Source organism: Notolabrus celidotus, chromosome 13, assembly GCF_009762535.1.
Source record: "Notolabrus celidotus isolate fNotCel1 chromosome 13, fNotCel1.pri, whole genome shotgun sequence".
NCBI lineage: Eukaryota > Metazoa > Chordata > Actinopteri > Labriformes > Labridae > Notolabrus > Notolabrus celidotus.
This window is the reverse complement of record NC_048284.1, coordinates 15,786,149-15,809,166: the sequence shown is the minus strand read 5'-3', so window position 1 is coordinate 15,809,166 and position 23,018 is coordinate 15,786,149. Positions and strand designations below refer to the sequence as shown.

Here is a 23,018-nt window from a genome sequence, read left to right as displayed (position 1 = left end):
AAACGATGAAGCCAAAGCGAAAGTGCTATAAACTGCAATACATCGAAAATCCGCTTGAGGCTGGCTGCAGAAACACCGGAAACCACATAGACACCAATTCAAAAAAGACAATCTTTGCAGCATTAATAAACATGTTTACAGCCTGGTTCAATAAACGGCTTGGCCCTATGAAGCTAATCTCTCTAATGGCACACACTGTATGGGGGGGTGAATTTTTTTCTAACGTGACGGTTCAGACGATATTAACATTACCAGTTTTGCCCAAATAAGGACATGACTGACATGACTCCCGGTCGGGAACACATAGCTATTGGCTAGGAGGCTCACACTAAATCACACTCTGCCTGGTTGAGTTCCGCGTTTCCAATATGGCTGCTGCCGTCGATTTGCTTTAAAACAGCTCTCAGGAACAGATGGGTGAGGTCACGGATACTACGTCCATATTTTATACAGTCTACGATCTTCTCACAAACACTCACCCGCCCCCTCCCGAAATAAACAACATGTCGAAGCGGCCACCAGAAACATCTAAGTCTGCCAAAAAACTACGAAACTCATGATGACAGCATTTGAGTCATATTATGTCAATTTCCGTGATATTTCGCGTTTAAAAGTAGATTCTGTTTTTATTGGTCAATCCTGCGATTCCATGAATTATGAAATCATAGAGCCCTAAAAACTCTTGCTATTGGGGGCTTAAGGAAAAGTGTGAATGCACTTTATGGGACTCTTTGGGATTGATGAGCTAATGACATGAAAGCACCCATTTATTAGTTGAAATGAATAAGTTGATGTAGGGCTAGGCGATAATTCGTTAACACTAATTATTTTTATAGAATTGTTCTCAATATAAATAAAACAAATGTTCGATAAAGATTAGATATAAATAAACCTGTAATTACACTCCCCTAACCACTGGAAAGGGAGGGGTGCTAATGTGCTCTAGGCTGAAGAAATAATGGGAACACACTTTATGGGACTCTTGGTGATTGATGATCTAATGACATGAAAGCATCCATTTATGAGTTGAAATGAACAAGTTGAGGTACGAATATGAATCATATATTGGAAGTCAGGCCAGGCAGTTAGGTTGACCTCTTTTAAACACAGTCCTGGCCTGCATTGGCCACATGGTTTGACATTTATGTTTCTTAGCAGCTATAACTCATGCTCAAGTTTCCCAAGTAACTTGTGGAAGTAATGTGAGCACGACAGCACAAGTACCGGTAGTTTCTCTGTGGCAGGTTGGATTACTGGTGACAGTCCAGAGTCGAGATGGTGTTGATGTTTCCATCTTCTTGGACAGAGTAAAGAACTTTACACTTCCTCTTTGTACTTGTTTGTGTGATCCATTTAAAATTACTTATTGGTGCTTGTTTTCAGAAATTGTCTTACTGAGTGCTGTGAACTTAGAGGAAGGAATCAATTTATGCACTCTGACCAGTCGCATATTTGCCATCTAGTTTTTTTCCCCCTGTCTATGCAAACCTGATCGTGTAATATCCATTAAATGACAGCTGGGTAACTAATGAAATTCACAGTTGTTCAACAAACCTATTAGCCACAGCTATTAGTGAGAGGGATCCTGCTGATGGCTGACAACAGCACTCAGCTCACAGCTTTACCAATGTCTGGTGCTGTGTTCTTTGATTGAATTTGTATTACTGTTCATAAATGCAGATGTTCAGCAGAAGTAAGAGGTATGTATATAAGTGTTGTCTTTTTATTCACAGTTAATAAAAACGTGGAGAGTTTAATCTTTGAATCCAAACAACATGCGTGAACTCCAAATGTACCGTTTATAATCACAACAAGACAGTTTGATGTATTTTGCCTTGTGGTCCAGCATAGTGTGCTGACCTTGAATGACTTATTGACTTCTCTGTTAACTAATCTAATAGATGATAATGGAAGAAACCCTCGAGCGAAGCCATCGGATTGGGTAATCACAGCATCGACAGCATCTGAAATGGCGTGTGAAGAAGTGCTTTGGGCTGCACGCGGTTCTAAGCAAAATTGGAACCAAATATTAGGCTTTTTACCGATTTTTGTAAAGGGCAGCTGCTCTACTCTTAAACAATAACAGGATTCAGTACCTAGCTTGCCTTACAAGTGAAGCAGCAGAAACCCCCAAAATGAGTGGAGCAATGTCAGCTCTTATGCTCAGTCTGAATTTTGTGCGTCTAACACAACATCTGTGTCGAAATAATCAGCAGTGGTTTGTGTCTGATCAGAATCAGAAAACACAAATGAGGACTTCTTTCTGTTTGTCTCTCTCAAGGAACCTACACAACTGTAGGGTAACTATTGTAGGTGGTTATTAAACTCTATATTTTAAGTACATTTGGCCAAGTTATATTTGAAGTCATAGTTAAACTACAAATGAGACCTTATGCTCTCCCATGGACGCTCACACATACACCCCTCAAAGAGTAAACTTCTGAAGTGTTTGTTCTTTTATACCCATCATTGGATAATGCTTGGTAGGATGGATGTAATGTAACAACAATGCGTTATTCGAAAAGGATTTTTTTTTTTTAGAATTTCAAGTCTTTTCTAAGTTGGACCATATAGGGCTGGGCGATAATTCAATAACGTTAATTATCGTGCAGCCCTATATGGTCCAAAATGGTAAAAAATGTTTGATTAAAAATTTGATAAAAATAAACATGTAATTACAACCCCCCAGCCACTTAAAATGGAGGGGGCACTAATGAGCCTTAAATTCTAGTTGCCACGCAACATTACACAGAAGAAGAAGAAGGCCTTGACCAGCCAATCATGTCGCAGGGTGAGAGATAGGAGGCGCTTAAAGACGTTCAGAGCTGAATGTAAACACAGCTGAGACGAGCGACAGCGACAGTGAAGAAAACTCAAAACCTACCAGCTCAAAGCAGAGTCGTTAGTCTGACCCTGCGTCGACTCTGCTTTAACTGTTAACTTAATACACTTCATTAAATATACTTTCAGGATGTGGGTAAAGGAAGAGCACGAAGACAACCTCTGCTGTTCATTTCTAACACGTTCAATGTCCACCCCGACCATAGGACAACTGAACACCGAACGAGCATGATGCATTCACTGCGCTGTGGGAAACAATATCACTCTGCCTGTAACCCATAGTAATTTAAAAGGGGAGAGCACAACTCAAAACAATACTCTATAAACTGATACACAGTACACAATTTGATATATATGTGTTGTAAATGTAAATGAAATTATGGAAATAACTTCAATCTGAGAAAAAGAACAATCTACAAACTAAAACTTCACAAAAATCTCATCTTACATTAAAGACCTGCTTCCTGTTAGCACCATCAGAAATGATGGATTCAAGAAGTTCATCAGAAAACTAAATCCAGGTATAAACTAACAAACTGTCTGCTTTCTTTAACTTTCACTTAGGAGCAAAAATCTGCCTTTAAATTTAATTGAAACACTGATTTGATATTAGTCGTGATAATTATCTAGATTGACTGATATGAAATATTTTATTGTGTCAATTTTCAATATGGCCCAGCACTAGAACCGATCATACCATGTCTGTTATATCTACCCCAGACATCTCCAGTTTTAAGTTCACATTTAAACAGCCATGGAGAATCTTTTCCGCATGCTTTTCTCTCTCTGTTGTGCCAGCATCATGTTAGTGTGCACTCCAAACAAATGTGGAGATGAGTCTATAATAGTCCCTGTGATACCAATCCTACCCAACCAGTTCAGCTGCTACAGTGTGACCTATGTGACATCCCTCATGACATGCATTAATGGACACATTTTGCCCTACAGTAGACTGTCAGTCCAGCTTTTTCACAAGTCACCAGTCACTCTGCACATGCTGAAGCAATTCACATCAGTTCAGACATCAATGATGTGTGATGAGTGATATGCCAAGAATTTCTTAATCTGTTAAAGCTGGGGTTGGTAATCAGATTTAGATACACTTTTTGTCATACTGGTTAAAATGATCTTTATGTCCCGATGGCAATCATTACATGATGTGTTCCTAAAAAGGAGTGAAAAAAACCTGCTATCTACAGCCAGAGTAAACCTGGGAAAACACTAACCAATCACCGTTTTTTGGCGTTGTTTTGGAGGAGCTCCGAGGGAGGAGGGGAGGGGTTAGACGGAGTCCTGAGGAAAAGCTACATTCAAATTCATGCTGGTTTTCCGAGACTACCAACCCTAGCTTTAAGAAGAAAAGAGGGTTTATAGTTGCACTGTCGAAGTCATAGAGGTAGAGTATGCATGAGTACGGCTTACAGTTATATCAAATCCAGCAAATTTAACCCTTCGTAACCCAGTGAACAACACGGAAAAACTGATACATTTGTAAACAATGCCTAGCTTCATTGATTAGTTTTACTTAGTTTGTTATCTTTCTGTGGCAATTTTGGCAGCTGCCCTCAATCTTCTTTCTCTACCGCCCCCCAAAAAGCCCCTGTTGGTTTTTATTTTAAGTCAAAGCATCACAAGCAAATTTGTGGCCTTAAAGTAGAGCTGACACCAGTGACAATTGATGGTCAACAAGTCAACAAATATCAAAACAGGTCGAGGCACATGTCTAACATGAGTCTGGTTCTGCTCCAGGTTTCCGCCTGTTAAAAGGAAGTTTTACCACGCGGCTGTAACTTGCTAAATACTGCGAGGTACAATGCTCATGGTGGATTAAGATAAGATAAGATCAAGTCCTGTCTTGATGTTGGGTCTCTGTTAATAATTTAACATAGAGTACGTTCTAGACCTGCTCTGTATGTAAAAGCGTCTTGAGATAACTTTTGTTGTGATTTGGCGCTATACAAATAAAGATTGATTGATTGAATACCATAGAAATTATGTGTTTAATCACTACAGCAAAGTGTTGCCAGGGACAACCTGATTACACATGTTAAATCAAATAAATGCGCAGAATCCAACACATTAAACCTCTGCCTGTTGTGACTGTGGCAAAAACGTAAGTTTCCAATTACATTCTTAATCAGTTAACAACACAATGGATATTTTAGTAGTTATTTCAATTTAATTGGAGAGCTCAGAACTTTTAAACCATGACCAGTGACTGACCAGTTGCCAGCAAAGGATATGAAAGGAGGAAACAGATAGGTGAAAAAATTTAAAAGGAGCCAAGTAAAAGCAATGTTGACTAATTTAAAGAAGACAGACACAAGGCAACACACAAAAAAACATTGGTTTGGGCTTTGGCAGTGTTAATGACTGGTTGAGTGCAAAGAAAAAGTCAACAGACTTTAAAAGATATATGTTTAAAAGGTTTTCTATAATAGTTGTAGCAGTTGGAGTCTCAGCAATGATCCAGAGGAACCTACGAGACAAGGGAGCTCAGGAACCCCGAGAAAGATCTAGGGTTAGTAACTTTAATGGAACATTAAGATTTAAAGTTAGCGAGTATAGTCTAGACCTGCTATGTTTGTAAAAGCGTCTTGAGATAACGTTTGTTGTGATTTTGTGCTATACAAATAAAGATTGATTGATTTTATTTATTATCAACTAATATGGGGTCACAGTTACTGAATGGCTCTTTCGTCGTATTAAGCTAGCAGCTTTGAACTTGAATGTACTTTTTTAAACTCCAAACATGCCAAAATATGAATAAGACAAAAACCCCACAATGGTGCTTTAACTGTGGACTGTCAAGTTGGAGGATAGGACAGTGGATAGAGAAGGAATCTGGGAAAGAGAGTCAGGAATGACGTGAGATAAAAGGCCACAGGTTGGATTGGAACAAGGCCACGCGCGTCAAGGATTATAGCCTCTGTACATGGGGCGCATGATTTAACCACTAGGCCAAACCAGAGCCCCTAGCTTTCCATATTTTGCAGGCAATCCTTTTTTTTTGCAGTGATGAAGCTGAAATGCAACCAGACTTCAAGTGTTGTAGGACGTGATGGTGTTGTATCAGCTGCTGCTGTTATGCTATGCTTTGTGTACCTGTTACATCGCTGTTCTGCAGAGATAGTTTGATGTGAGATGTCCCCACTTCTCTGCTATGTTTTGATTACCAGTCACTTCCTGGTCATTATTTCACATGCGCCACTCTAGGCAGAGATAGCAAGAGTGCGAGACGTCTCACTCCTCACCAAATGCTGTGCAGGACTTATCTGTCCCTGTTCTGAGGTCACCTGACCTGCATAACCTGCTTCAGCTTGTTTTTGGTCTCTCTCTGCTCCGTTATACTTCTATGAAATGTTGATGGACACCAAAAGGGCATGGATTAGTGTGCAGCACACACAAGGGGAGCTTCAGATTCCTTAGGTATAATATAAATATGTTTTTTGTATATTAAACTGTGCATAGGTCAAGACCTTCAGTGATTGTTTTTCCATGTCAGCTCCACAAAAGTATCCTTATTGGTCAAGCTGAACACTCAGAAGCCTGAGAGTCCAACAAGCCATTGCCAAGATTAAACTTAACACTGGGTTTGATACACCTCTACACATTGAAACTTGATTACAGATTGAACCAGCAGTTTATTTTCTACTCACCACATTTTTGATTCAAAAGAGATTATGAGTGTTTTTTCTTTCTACTGAAGAGCAGTAATCAAAATGCAAATAGAGGTCAGACACTTGACTTTAGCTGCAAGCTTTCAAACTGCCAGGCCTCGAGAAGTATGTATTTGTGAAATTAATGTCTCTAATACTGGAGCATGTCATGAATACAAAATGTTTGTTGTTGAGAATTTATCCAAAAAACTTCAATCACTTGACTCGCAACTTTGCACAAAAGTCACACGAACATTACACAAGCTCAAAGTCATACCACAAATACACCCTGTCTGTGCATTGCTGTTTAACTGACTGTTCTTCTCTGCAGCAGCAGAACACAGAAGACAATGTTCACCATTTAGGGACAGCACATCAGTGTGTTGGGACTGTGAAACAAGGGATGCTTAAATGGAAAACTGTTGCATAACTGCACCATTATTACATACAGTATTGTTGTCTGCTCACGTGCAACACATTTTAATTGACAATGAGGCAGCGTTTTTTAAACTAGACATCATTTCTGAACGTATGGAATGGTATTGATGTTTCAGTTTTAAATCTGTCACCATGTCGCAGCTTGCATCTACAGTAGATTTGAATATTTGCTCAGGATTCTTTCAACATCTAGTTTGGAGATTTGGAGCCTACTTTGAGAGTCAACATAGTTTACAACTTTATCTTCTTTTCGAACATAAGCTGCAGAATATAGTATCATAAACAGCACAAAAAGGATTTTGTCTTTCTAAATAAAGTTCAGTAAAAACCACGTCTGAACTGTAGAATGGTAATCTCATTACTGAATTAAAGTGGACTTTAGGTCAAATTAAACACATATTATAAGTGTTGGCTGCTTCTTTTGTTTTTCTATTCAGATGAGCTAGCAGCCATAACAAGCAGATGGTGGAACTTGCAGGTATTATGGAAGTCTGCCTTGAAAAATCAAGATTTTATTTAAATTTTTTCAATGTTATTGTAATTGGCATACACGTTTACATTTTTACATTATTCATTTAAATGTAGAAAAGAAAAACACGTAATTAATGACATTTTGAAAATGACACTCCTGACAGGAGAAACAAGGTGCACTGCATACCTGTGCATAATAACATATCCGTAGAGGCCCATAAATACAGAATCACCTGCACATGTATAATACAAATATACATGTAACGATTCTTTATAACTTCGATTCGTATCACGATTCGTGGTTGCCGATACGATTAAAGGACAATATTGGTTCATTCAGAACGATACGACACAAAACCATTCAGTGACTTGAAATCGATTCAGTAACTTTTCAGCCAAAAATTCAACCAGTGTGACTGTGAAATAAATACCTTGATCCTGGACAGTCCTAGATTCCTGTTGTTTCTTGTAAGGGAATCAGGAATCAATTAATTATGGATATAAACAAACAAGTAAACAACATAGTTTTGAGGTTCCTGGGCATTTGGCGTTGTGTGAAATCCCATGGCGCATTAGTAGGTGGTTGGATAGATTTGTGGTGTTGCCATGGTACTTTACTTGACCTTTACATATCCTACAAACAGCGAGCGACTTATTTAGAACATCTCCGTCTTTACAAAAGCCAAAGCGTTTCCACACGCTGGACCCCAATGGTGGCGTGATCATTTCTCGCTCGCCGGCTTCTCCTCTGCCATCCATCATGCTATGTTTTTGTGTCTGCTGGCGAGTGGCGATGACGTCACAGACAGGCAGCCTGAATTGAGTAACGTTTAACGTCTTTATCATTAAAAGTGCAAAAAACCCACATCCACATAAAGTCTGCCGTGCTTAAATCCAATACGTTATTTCCTAGTATTGATTAAATCGATTTATTACCTTTTAAAACGGTTTTAGATCGATATATGTCGTCCGGAAGGCCAACTTGCCGAGCACAGATCGATGTAGTCAGATTGTAGGGATATAAATCGATACATCGATGTAGTAGATGAATCGTTACACCCCTAACAAATATACAAGTCTCAGAACTAAAAAAATAAAGCAATGATAAAAGAAAGTAAGACACCTCTCAGTCTGGAAAAATCAACATAAACCAGTGATAGCAATGTCTTCTGTTGGCTGCCTTGTACATCGAGTCCTACAGTTTCCCAAAATATAGAGTCTTGTGTCTTTGTTTTGTGACATTTACATGCTAATGGACACAAAGCTGCTCTATATGAAACAAGCTGTTTTACTGCTCTGTGGAATCACGGCTCATAGAAGTAAAAGGGCTCACCTGCATTTATTTATCATTCCTACATTCCTCTGACTGTGATATGATGTCTGGACATGTGAAGGACCACAAAAGAGCCCTAGTTCAGAAGCTCTTTGGAAACGACACTGTGTTTACTTAAGGCCTTGCTTATATGGATCCCTTAAATGTACACAGTGCCAGATCTGCTCTGAACTTCTGTTTTGAGTGATAACTTTACTGCAAAGTTGTGTCATTCTTATTTATTTTAAGAGCAGTATTCACTCCCTCATGTTTTAATTAAGCCAGTGAATAAGACCAAAATAACTACATTGTGCAGCCAGGAAAAAAACATCTTTTTGTTCTTTACAAACCCCACAAAGCCTTCGTCTGACAGTGACACACCATCCTGGTATCCGCACCCTTTTACAGTAGGCCGAAAAAATACGACCAACATGAAATGCGACCCAGATAACATCACGGCTGAACTTCTTGTGCAACGTTCGGTTTCTACACAAGCAGTCGGAAAGCATTTCGAGTCTGGTGTTGCTAAATACGGAGCAGATGAGCTGCAATGTTTCTTTTTATATATCGAGGTTTTTCACACAAGCGAAGAGGCTGCGGTATATTTTAAGACTTAGTGGAATAAGATCCAAGAAGAATTACACAAAAAACGTTTACTCACAGGAAGATTATTGAAGCCTGTGGGTGAAAAAGGCCACTCTAAAACGTGTGCCTTTCAAGCTCCCTGAGAATCCTGTTGACTTTTATTTTGGTCCAGGTATGCACTGGCTTCTGTTCTGATTTGCTGTCCGGGGGGAAACGGCGTTCCTGTTGTTTAGAGTCATGCTATCATTATGTTGTGATTAGTTATTCAATAGCCAGTAATAAGGGGTGAAACCTGTAATTCAAGGCTTCTGTTGTTTCTTGCTCCTCTCAGTGGAGGCTTTAATACTGAAATGATACAGTAGTTAAATTTCAGTCACCAACAGACAGCTTTTAAGATGTTGAGTCATTTCCTCTCACTTGATCATAGGGATAATGCCTCTACTTTAATTCTGCATCCTTCTTATTCATATCTATGTGTGGTTTGAATAGAAAGGTATCCAGATGATTGTTAAACTTTTATTCCTGAAGCTTCTGCAAAACATACAGCAGCACAAATATTCTTCTATTTAATGCATTTTCTTGTTTTTTATACCGCTGTTGTCTTCTGCATCCTTATAGAATCTCAGATATAGCATTTCATGTGGGAGTGAAGGACTTCTGTTTTATCCCTCAGAATAGCATCCGCATGTATTTCTCTGTAATAAGATCCACATAGACCGTTTGCAGCTTGATCAATTTTGAATTTCTGTCTGATCTCTGAAGTGTTTTCTTCTTCTTGTTTTTTTGTACACAGCTTCATAGCTCTGATGGAAATATTTCTCTTCCTTCCTTGCTGAGCACCCCAAAGGAATGTGTGCTCTAATGCATCTGTATCTGAAAGGCAAAAATAGCTCCACGTTGGGAAAAGCATCTACATGTCAGGCTCCAACAGGCCCAGCCCCCTCTCCTCTCAGGGGATAGAGACAGTTCCCCGTAAAGGAACTGAGTATTAGTATTATTTAACATACTGTGGTTATTCAGAAAGCTTAGAGAAAGCACAAATATGAGAAAGCCCAGAATGCCGCCTTCATTGTTAACACGAAATGGCGAGGCAGATTAAGTCTGTTTCTTTATGAGTGCCCATGGCTTAAAATGAGGGAATTGTGGAGCCTGAGAGAGAACAGATTTACAGATTACACTTAAAGGAAAAGTTCAACATTGTTTGCTTTCTTTCCAAGAGTTGGATAAGAGAATTGATACTAGGGATGCACGATATTGTTTTTTTGCCGATATCCGATATGCCGATATTTTACAACTCATTTAGCTGATTACCAATATATTTCATTTTCCGCACACATAATTGCAGAGATCATCAGAGAGATTCTCTTCTGTATTGAAATTAGCGTACAGTATTATGGTGATACTCTTATCGCATTTGCTATGTAATATTCATTTCTTGTGCAAAATAAGAACAATACTTAAAACTGCATATTTATTTATGACAACTGCTTTCAAACAAAATTCATACAAAAACATACATCCTACTTAAAACTTGGATGATGCTCTCCCTGAGACAATCATAATACTCACAACCAGGGCAAATTTGGTCAATTTCACATTTGACATAGTAAGTAAACCTAACCTCTGTTCACAGGGAACATGTGAAAAGTGACACTGTACAGCAATTAAACCCAAATTAAATAAAATGGTTTACTCTTTGACAGTAAATGTGCCTAAATTAGTCAGCTACATGTACCTTACAGACTGCTGCTTAAATTCAACTTTAACTTAAAACATGAGCCCAACATGTGTGCAGCAGCCCATTATTTTATCGGTTAATAATATCGTTGGATATAGGCCGTTGTCCGATAGTTCATTTTAAAGCCAATATTGGCCGATACGGATAATGTGCCAATAATATCGTGTATCCCTAATTGATACCTCTCTGACCTTTGTATACAAATATAACGCTACAGCCAGATAGATTAGCTACTTAGCTTAAGCTTTGTATGGAACCATAGACTGTATAATTAATGGAGGTAGTATCTGTGACATCACCCATCTGTTCCTGAGCGCTGTTCTAAAGTCAATTGTTGGGGGGAGCCATATTGGAATGCTGAAACGCAAGCTAACTTCTGTCGAGCTAGTGTGAGGTAAGGAGGCTAACAGCTACAGCGTTCGTGCCTGTCAGTCAAGTCAGTCATGTCCTTAAATGGGCAAAACTCGCAATCCTAATATCTTCTGAACTGTCAAAAAAAAATTCACCCCCTGTACAGTGTGTGCCGACAGAGAAATTAGCTCTTCAGACCAAAGCCATATTTTTAACCAGACTGTAAACATGTTTATTAATACTGTAAAGACCGTCTTTTTTTGAATTGGTGTGTACGTGGTTTCCGGCGTTTTTGCAGCCAGCCTCAAGCGGATGCTCAATGACCTGCCGTTTATAACACTTCCTCATGGGCTTCATAATTTGAGACCGGAGGTTGCTGCTTGTATAGAACACGCTGTATGAAACATGGATGTAGTCTAATCAGTTTCTGATGTTTTGAGGCCTTTCTATGTCTTTTGGTTGACCTAGTAAGAAGCAAAGAGGTGGAGTTGAGGTGGGCCTTCAGCCTCCTTGTTAGCAGCCACAGTGTAAAGCTGTAAAGATGGGCCTTTTATGTGGCTTCCTTGACTTTGGCAGCCAGCCTCATGAGGACACTTGAGGAAGTGCAGATTTTAGTCTTTCTGCATTGGCTTCAAGTCTCCAGACAGGAGGCACAAAGAGCAACAATAGTGAGCCTGGCAGTCCAAAAGTATCACAATTAATTTCATGAAACATCTTAAATGTACAGACTGAACTATCAGTCATAAACATCACAGTTGTTCTCTTTGGGAGCACTAATGACAATAAGTGTGTCTTTAATGCGTGTCTTGGTTAAATCCAAACAGTCTTTGCAACCATATTGTCCACCTGAATTTGGACATCCAATATTTTTCATTATTTTTGGACTTGCACTTGTTTTCAAGTTTTCATTTTGGTTTGCCTATAGTAACAATAATCTACAAACGTTTCTATAAATATTACTTGAATTATCATTTTGTTAAAACGGAAGTCCAAAAGCAACAGTTTGAGATTTTATGAGCTGTAAAGATCTGGGCATGTTGAGTCTTGATGGCACCACAAAGACTCCAGGAAGAGATTGTTCTTGGCCAAGACATAGTCAATTACATAACTCTGTCAAACCAGGAAGTGTGTTGGCAGGTGGATATTGCTTTTTTGTGGCAGAGCCATAACGACCCTGTCCTCCCGTTACCAGTGTTTGTGCTAAGCTAAGCTAAACATCTCCTGGCTGTAGCTTTATTTGGTCCGTACAAACATGAGGCTGGTATTGATATCATTTTGCACTGCAAACCTCCAGTGTTTGAAAAATACAACCGATGCAGGAGTGTGCAAAACTGTAGTTCCAAAAGCCAAGGATTCCCATTCCTTCAATCAGGTCCTGTATTAAAATACATTTTCATAGTCTGATTCAAAAAGCATTTAAGGTCAGTAAAGGCAGCTGGGCACTTGGTAGCAGATCAAGCTCCGCCTCTTCGCCTGTTTTTTAGAAGTTAGATTGAGCCAGCATTTCCAATATGGCAACCTCCATCGTTGGGTTTAATCAGAAAACTAATGGATGACGTCCAGGGCGTAAAATTAACTTTTTACCTCATCTGCCATTGGCTAGCGACCTCCAAAAATTTACCAGCCAAAAATATTTTTCACCAGCCAATTAAAAAAAATCATGCCTTATTTGATTTAAAGTAATTACCATACATTTTTATTATGAAAATCCAACTCAAGCATCATTTAAATAATGCAGTTAAGTACAGATACAATTAGATCATTGCTAGTTTATTAGGTTATACTTAATTTCAAGTTGACTGCTGCATCATCATGTATTAGAAATATTCAAAAGTGCAACCTTTTACATTGACTGAGTGAGCCAAATGTCTGTCTCACAGCTTTAACAGGATCGTTCCATTTAACCCTTAGGAAAAGGGAAGAGAATAAAAAAACATCAACTGGGATTGAGATTAAATGAAATGAACTCCACAGACATAGATATCTGCAGAAATGGGTGAAAGTAGGAAAAAAAAACCTCACATGCAATACAAAAGTTTCCATCGGCCACTGGCGGGAGTGTGTTTTTGTTTTACACGCTAAAGTAATTTTTTACCCGCCATTGGCGCTTGGTGGGTGTTCATTGTACGCCCTGGTGACGTCACTGGGACTACTGTGGTGCTTTATGCAGTCTAGGGTACAACTATCCCCTTAAGACATGGTTTGAATTCTAAGTCTATGTTAAAAGCTAAAAATGCTCTATTAAATTTCAGTCCAGCATGGCCGCCCTGAAAAAGGATGACACCTGCAATATACGAGTTTGGCTAGTTTATGAATGTACAGTACGGTCATCAGTCCTGCTAATGTTTCATGCTAAAAACAGCACAAACAGTCCACAGAGGCTTTGTACTCCTTCTTTTCTGTGGCTCCAGGTCTGTCTTCATTCAGCTTTTTGAACATGAAAGCCTTTGAGATTCAATACTTTGGAAAAATTGGCAATAAGAAGCATGTTAACAAGTCAGCTGGCTGTAGTTACACTCGGATATTGAGTTCACTTGGAGCAGCAGCCAGTGGTCTGACAGGAGTTCAGTTGCGTAAGTACTTCGTCAGCTGTCAACACTACTGGAACATTTTCACTAGGTGTGAAAATCATTGGGATTTTTCTCTCTCTCTCTGAGCGTCTGACTGTGCATTGTACCCATTTTATGGGGTAATGCCCTCTCAGTTGCATAATGTTGCTCCAAAAAATGAACTCGGAGTGATACTTCACTGCTGGACGTCTTCCTTTTGCTGTCATGTATACAGATACACTCTCTGCAGTGATGAGTGTGAACACACTTTTGTGTTTGTGTTTTAGGGAGGAATAAATGTGTTTTTAATAGTGGATTTAACTCTATTAGTTTTGGCTTAAAAAAGAATTGAAATAGTGAAATGTGAGCTAAATGTATGTGTTCAAATTTGAAGTCAGTATCATTAATAAAAAACATGAAACAGATCTGTACATTTGAGACACTATAACATGCAAATGTTTTGTGCTTTTGGCATGGAAAAAAATATGAATAGTTGAAATAGTATTGATTTAATTTGGACTGCATTATTAAAAGCATTGTTTTAATAACATTAATTAGGGCCCAAGCACCAACAAAGTCGGCGAAGCCCCTCTTGTAACCCTAAGGATTTTTCTTTCTTTCTACCTAGTAAAGTAAATTGCCTACTGGAGCCTTCAACAAACCCGAAACACACCAAACTTGACACACTCATCAGGCCTGGCAACATGTTGATTATTCGTTTGGTCCTGTGTAAAAAGCCCCAAAAATGGCTTAATAGCGCCACCTTCAATTTTCCAAATTTCAAAAGGCCAGCCCCTCAACACAGTTCAATATACATGCATGATTTTTTCCCCCCATATGTATCAGGCCAATACCTACAAAAAAGCCTCTTAACGTTGTGGTGAAATCCCAACAGGAAGTTGGCCATCTTTTTTTCTCAGTTTTTCAACCGAATTCGCAAGGGTACTTATTTAAGAGATCTTGCCCAAGGTTGGCCTTTTCTCCAATCAAATCCAAACCATGCACATTCTGTAGTAGACACATCGATGGTTCAAAGTTGTTAAAATGATAAAATAAAGTGCAGCACAGCAACAGCTGCTGCACATCAGGCGGTAGCGCACATCAGGCGGTGGTTGTGCAAGGGCCTGTTTATTGCCACTTGCGGCTTTAATTTATCTTATTTATGAATGTATTTATTTCTTTATTTATGTCATCTTTGTTTTTTACCCTTGCCTTTGTATTTTATTGATTTTATTTTAAATATTTTTTAGCTTCACTATTTTATGTACTATTAGCACTTTGGGCTGCATGCTTTTATGTTTGAAAAATATAAAGTTCAGTTTTTTTAAAAGCAGCAAACACTTGGGGCATAAAATACCTCAAACCAAAAGTTCCTCACAGTGTCTTTAAGACAGTGATGCATATTAATTCCTGTCACATAAGTGTCTTGCTTTTGTGTGAATTCTGACATGCATTGACTTGAGAAAAGGGGGACACTTCTACTACTAATGGAACGCCAAAGAAAACAAGAAGACCTGAGTTGGCGTTTAAATCCAAAACCATTATTTCAGCATGATTTACGCCGAAAAATTTCTCATTTTGACACTTGTTTTAATGAAGACATGCATTAACATCTCAGTGTCAACAAGTGTCATGAAGGCATCTATATTTGCATAACCTCTCCGAGCCTGTGTGGTATCTGGTTTTGGCAGTGCTGTAAATCTGACCTGCAGCGGACTCTCTCTAAACTCTGTCCCTCTGCTAACGTTACAGAGCTAGTCCTGTGCCTGCAGGGATGAGCTGCTGCTGCTGTGTTGGAACAGAACATCACTGTACACTGTGTCACCACATTTGTGGAGGGCTGCCAAATGCTGTTTATAGCTTAGCTGGGGTCAAGTTTGACAGCTCTAATAACCCTGAGCGCACTCACCGTCTAATCCATAAAAGGCTTTACAATCAAAGCCGAGAACGACTGGGCTGCTTCTGTGTATTGTGTTTGTCAGCCTGTTTAGTTACAGATGTAATAGTGTGTAATAAAGCAGCTAGTAGGGGCTATTTAGGACCTTAGTTTGCTGCTTTTTAGTGTCTTTAGTGCTGTTCATTCAGGATTTCAATTAGTTGGGGATGTTTGAAACATAATCTAATCCAAACTCACTCCCTGTCACAGTGCATTGTGTTTTCTACCTCTGCAAAACCAACTCATACCACCCAAGGGACCAGTTGCAGCTGTCATCCCGTCCTGTCTCATTGCTAATCTGTTTCCACAGAGCTTTAGAGCATGTTTTCTAGTGTTTTCAGGCAGAGATTCAGAGTGTTTTCTTTCTTCTCTGTTCTCCCAGATGCCCCCTCCACAGAGCAGCAGGAACTGTTCACCCAGAAACTCCAGCAGTGCTGCATTCTCTTCGACTTCTTTGACTCGGTGACGGACCTGAAGAACAAGGAGATCAAGAGGGCCACGCTTAACGAGCTTGTGGAGTACGTCTCCACTAACAGAGGGGTGCTGGTGGAATCGACGTATCCAGAGATCACTGATATGGTGAGGAAACGACTAAACAGGACTAAAAGTTCCTTTTTTAAATGTTTACATTTCTTTTGCTTTATCTAAACACAATAAAAAAAGCATGAATGACAATGTCAGAATTAATTTTAATTCATCTTTTGTCACTCATCAATGTCCTGTACACTTACACAGGATTAAAAAGGAGGCTGTGCATGTGTCTAGACAGGGTGTGTAATACCAGAAGCATGTTAGGGACATGCTGCAGTCTTCATACCAACGTTCTTAACATACTGCTTCCATTATTGCTCAAAGCGTGCAGCACACACAAAGTGAAAGCCCAACAGTTTGACTGACATTTGAAGTCCTTGAAGCCCCACCCTGTAACTGCTAAAAGCGGGAATCAGGGTTCATGAATTAGAGTTAGAATGGAATGAAAGTTGGCATTATGTTTTCAGCATTGCTTTGTGCAAACTGAATTTTTTTTTCATTGTTGTTTCTCTTTTTGGTCATTTACTCATCTTGTATTCCACTGCTAGCTGCTGTTAAGAGAACAAGCTTAGCCACTGTGCAGAGAAAAATCCTACGAGCCTTAAAAGTGTTAGCCAGTGGTTTGAGGTTTGCTCCGGTAATCCTGTTAAACCTTTAAATGAATCCACTTCATTAAGATGTAGACCAGGCACGCTCAACTAGCAACCAGATATGGCCCTCTTTTACATTTTCAGTGGCCTGCAAGAGTCTGCCTACACGAATGACTGGTGTGTCTGCAATATGATGAATAATACTGAGGCACTGAACATCCAGTGCTTCTCACTCATACACCTCACCTGGGCCACCTTTTCTTTTTTTTCACTCACAATCACAATTTGTGATTCAGATTCAGAATACTTAATTAGTCCCAGTTTTACAGTCAACCTGTCCGTAGTACAAAATAACCAGTTAATGAAATAAATAACACGTCGTGACATCAGCAACTACCACAACCAGTGACCGTAAAGCAGAGCGGGATGCTCGGTAGTTCTCCATTTATTCTGCCTTTTGTGCATTTAGCAGTTTTATGGCGGGAGGAATAAAATAATTTGCATTGCGGTTTGTTTTCCGCACCGGAACATAATACCGCTGACCTGATGGCATGATTGAAAATTCACTGCCAAGTATGTGTTCCGGTTGAGTCAAAATTCGGCTCGCTTTCTGGACCACCCTCACTGTCCATAGGAGGCAGAGGTCCTTAAGCTGGACTCCAGTGACTTTGGAGCACAGCCTGATGATGTCATTCAGACACTTCTTGTCTTTCACAGAGAGACAGCCAAACCAGCATATAAAGGAATACGTTAGAAAACTTTCAATAAAACTCTGATGAAAGGAACATAAAATATTTTTGCTGACACCGAAAGAGTTGAGTTTCCTCAGCAAGTAGATCCTCTGGTTTGCTCGTTTAGCAATGCTGTCAGTGTTTTCACTGGATTTCAGGTTAGAGTCAAACACAGTGCACAAGTACTTATACGATTGCACTATTTGAACCTCTTCACCATGGATTGTGCTGGTTATGGGGTCAACGCTAGATAGATTTTCTAAAATCTATGATAATTTCCTTGGTTTTTAATACGTTTAGATTAAGGAAACTATCATCACAACATTGAACAAATTCAGGGAGGGCACAGTCGTGGTTTGATTGGTGGCCCTGGAGAAGAGACAGTAAGACTGTGAACAATTAAACAGTGCACGCTGTCTGCCCCTCACTGTCCTGTCCCTTTTGACAGACACTCTGCTCAGAAACTCTTGTAATAGGCGCACTGATTGTTGGGAGGAGTCACCTGTTAAATATCACCTGTTAAATGTCTGGTACCCGATATCATTTTGTAAAGTTACCTCATTTGGTACTTGTTGTTTTGATATGAAACCTAATTAACACCAATCTGCTAACTCACATAGCTCACCTGCAGTGTGAACAGACTGCTGGTGGAAATGAATTAAAGCTCAAGTTTTGTTTTGAGGTGACTTAATGAACCATGCTGCTGATGGAAAGTCAACAGTGCAGACTCATGCAGTGAGGGAGAAACAGAAAGAGGCGGGGCAAGCTTATGTGTGTGAAGACAGGAGAGGTGAAGGTACAAAGTTACCTGGAGCAAGATTTAAGTTATTGTGAGTAGGGCTGGAAAGGGGTGGAAAATGTCCGGTAAATTTCCATGGGAAGTTAAGCTAGGGAACTTTAGAAATTTTCCAAATTGGAAACTTTTCATGGGAATTGTGGGAATTGAGGGCAAGTTAATGGAAAGGTATCATATCCTAGCATAAATATTTGTTTTGTTATGAGCAGACATCCATCCAAAATAATACAATTAAAACAGATTTATTTGTAAGTAGAACTTTATCAAGTGTTAAATATTTATTGAACAATCAATCCTTTCATTGAAGAACAAAAACATGAATGTTGAGTTAAATATTACTCATCCCCCCGACCCAACCCATTCAAAAATGAACAAAAATGCATTCCCAACAATGTCCCATTCAACATGCAAATAAAAAAGCATCTTCTTGCATGAAATCTGGTTGTTTTAGTCAGGATTATGCTAAAATGTATTTTCCCCAACTACATTTAAGTTCCCTATTAATAGCCAACCTTCAATTTAGTAAATTCCTGGTTTATTCCCATAAATTCCTGTTAATTCCCATGGAAAGTTTCAAACTTTGAAAATTCCCGGAATTTGGCAACCCTAATTGTGAGGCAAGCACAAAATGATGTAGATTATTTATAACCCATTTATAATCTAGCTGCAACTAGAAATGAAGCTAGATTTACTGTTCATTTCTCGTTAGATTTTAAGTGGAGGATTACAGATGACCATCGCTTTTCATTTTACTTTAAATCTAGATGTTTTGGAGTACATGTAGGAACTTTGTGGCGTAACAAACCAGCAATACTTCCCTATGTTGTAGGATTTTATTGCATCTTTGCTCTTGTTGGTCTTATCTACACCTTAGGAAGTAGTGACCTTCTTTAGAGCAATCTATCATGCAGTTCAAGTGACTTCCTGAACCATACAGAGATCTGTTTCCCCATATTTTAAATCTTTATTCCCTTCTTTTTGAGGATATTCCCACTGTGAGGGTAGAACAATACGACTGGTGTGATTGTTTTAAATCTGACAGCGTTGTTATAAATCAGATGTATTTAAAGAGATATGGAACATTTTTGTGCTCACACTGGGCATTGGAAGTAATCAAAACAGTCAAATTGACACGTTGGTCCTGTGGTTTTAAACCATCATCGTGTTCTCTTTTCTTACATGAGTGAATTCATCAGAAAAGTTAGAAATGTAGGGCCAAGTTATTGAGTCAAAAGTGCGTGATTGACACTCAAGCTTTTGGTGTGGCTGCACAATAAATAAAAGTCTGTTTAAAACCATCCCTACTGCTAAGTACCTTTTGTCCATCATGCTATAGATTAGTGTTGAAGGAGCAGGAGCTGCAGCGTTTCCTCCTACAGAACAATAATGAGTCATGTGCAACATTTAGAACACAACCGTCAGTACTGTAGTCAGCGCTGCAGTGATTCACTGCACACTGCAGATTATCATGATGGACACAAATGAGCACATCCACAGCTGACTCAACCAGTCTTCAGTTTATTAATGGCCTGTGGGAAGAAATCTATGTCAAACCTGGAAACTATTGATTAAGGAATCAGGTCGTGTCCAATTAATGGTGTCAACAGAATGATATTGTTTGTTTCAGAGGTCTCTATGTGTGTCCAAGTCACACCAGATTCTCAACTTAACTCAACTTTATTTATATAGCACCTTTCATACATAAAGACATGCAGCCCAAAGTGTTTCACAGAATAACAGAGACAGCAAACAACAGCAATGGTAAAATTATATATATGTGTGTATATATATTTTTTTTTTAAATATAATTTTATTATATTGAGTGTGCAGGTCTAGATACATCAGTACATTCTGTGATTCAAATAATTAGTCATCTTAATTCCAAAGAATAAAAAATAAAATAAAAATAAAAACACAACAAACAAGCAATTTTCATTTCATAGATCCTGTGTTGTTCATTCACATTACAGTTACATTAAATTGAACTCACAGATAGTTTGTATCCCTTTGTACACTTTTCCACCATACACCTTCACCGACATATAGACTCACACCAACACACATACACACTCTCACACTTGCAAACACTTACACACACTTGCGTTAATACAACAAGTTTGAGGGGGGTTCCTTAGAGTTTATGGTAATCGGGTGATTTTGTGGCTTCTCTGGTCTACAGAGCTTCATAAATCTTGCTCCATATACTGTCAAATAGTTCTCCTTTGTTGCTGTCCTCCGATAGTGTCCTTTCAATACTCAGATAATATTTCATGAGTGTTTTCCACATCTGAAGCGTAGGTGCTTCCTTATTTTTCCAATTTTTCAGAATAAGTTTCTTAAAAACTAATGATGAAAACAAAATGTTGGTAAAATGGTAAAATTATAAAAGGCATGATTATAAATAAAATATAAAAAATAAAATAAAATCAATACAGTAAAATGAATAAAGTAAGTAATAGTGGAAAGAAGGCCAAAAAATAAGGTAGCGTTAACAAGATCAGGTGAATACAAGAAATAAATAGATAAATAAATAATCAAATAAGATAAATATATGTTAAAGCAATAATTAAAATAATAATGATTAAAATAATAAAAATAATATAAATAATAAAAATGATAATGCAGTCCAGGGCTAAAAATAAATGACTCCAAATTAAAAGCTAGATTAAAAAGGTAAGTCTTAAGTTTACTTTTAAAAACACCCAGAGAGCTCGCTGCTTTAACATCACAGCTTAGGGGCGTAACACAGAAAGCTCTCTTGCCGGTGCTTGTGTGGGACACACTGGAGGAGTTGGCAATCGCTTCATGTATGTTACTCTGCTAAATTACAACAAAAAGTTGCTTCATTTTTTACCCTAGAGATCCTATTTCAAATGCACAAGTTCTGCAAAATGGCATGATTAGCAGATCCTGTGATGTCCGACTTAATAAAAATGGGAGTCAAGAAATATCTGCTGTAATGAATCAGCAGCTCAATTTGAAGATATGACAACAAGTGTGTGAGTAAAATATGCTTCATTTTAAGCATTCAAAATCCTGTTGTGTGAGAGAACCTGCTAATAAATAAGTGTTCGTGCAACAGGTTGTCAAATGAGCTACATTACGAGTAAAAGCTGGGTTAAACTTCACACATCAGTGACCTTTCATTCTCCTACACGAGCAGGTGAGCAAGGGGAGTGATATGCGTCTAGGTCAGGAGAAAAACCCCCGTCAGAGCCGAGTACATGCACTACAGACAGGCCTTTGAGTGAGGTTAGACTAATACTAGCTGCACTCTCAGAAAGCTGACTTGATAACAGCTCTCCATGATACTCCATGCTTGGCATCACATGATAATGAAGAGGTGAGTGTTCAAAGTGCTGCCCATTATTCTGCAGCAGCGAGGATTGCTTTGATCACAGAGGTTGTTAGGAGTGCAAACAGCGAGGTTTCTAGTTCATGCAAAAGGAGGTTTTGCCTCGTTTGCCAACTTCATAATTAACGGTACGAGGATATTACGGACGATCACTTCTCCCAGGCAGGTTTTTGATTGAGTTCTACCTTCTCTGTGCCAGTTTTCACTGAAAACGCCAGGTCGGCTCCTTGAGAGGAACATCTTTGGGCTATGATTCCCCTTCTATTTGCTTTGATTCCACCTTTTTCATCAGTTTTTGCCAACGCTGCACTCTGTACTTTCATCTTCACCCCTGTTAGGTCTATCTTACACCACCACCCTCCATCCCCTTCCCCACCTCCCAGCTCTCTTGTGTGTTGCTAGGTGTTGGTTGCCACTACTGTCAGCCTCAGTTTGACCCCATACAGAGCTGCAGCCTCCTCTGTCATCAGTATGAATGTGCTGGTTTCTTTAGCAGTCACTTTGGAATGACCAGCTCAGGATTCTCTGTTGAAACACCTTCTCTGCCTGTAAGAAAGACTCTCATACACTTCCAATGTTTTTGGCTTTTATCTTTTTTTTTGTCAAAGCGTTCTTCTTTTTTTTGTATTCTGAAGTGACAGGATGTTTGTGTGGTGAATGATGTAACTCATTGTGTTATACAGAGTCAGACCGTTTACATTCTTGCAGTTTGCAGTCACTCATGAAAGCTCTACATTTTTAACCTTCATTTCCTCATGTGTGTCGCTCATAAGCCAGAGCTGAAGATTTACTCTGAAGTCAGGGAGAATTCTGTGGTCTCAAACACCAGACAACTTTTAGAATATCTTACTTTACATTCAGCCAAATTCACACACCTAATAGTAAATTTCCTATTGGTAGTTTCTGTTTGTAATCTTACCACTCATGTACAAAAAGCTATACCTCCCTTCCTTTTCCCCACACTACTGATTCTGACTGACTTTCAGTCAAGAACTGCAGTCGAGGAGCAGTTTTCCAGTAGAGCAACTTTCTGCACATTTTTCTGTGATAGAAATGAGAAGTAATGATGATATACATTTAAAAACAATATCAAATTGAATCTTAAAATTTAAATATTTGATGCATATTGCAAAAA

The 23,018-nt window shown here is 38.9% G+C and overlaps 1 protein-coding gene across 1 annotated transcript in view; it reads left to right on the top strand.

Moving 5' to 3' along the window:
* Positions 1 to 23,018, top strand: part of ppp2r5a (protein phosphatase 2, regulatory subunit B', alpha isoform) — a 68,350-nt gene that overhangs the window by 13,343 nt on the left and 31,989 nt on the right. The window contains exon 3 of the mRNA XM_034699288.1: positions 16,263 to 16,459. Within this exon, the coding sequence (XP_034555179.1) occupies positions 16,263 to 16,459 (197 nt within the window). The remainder of the gene's footprint in view (positions 1 to 16,262; positions 16,460 to 23,018) is intronic.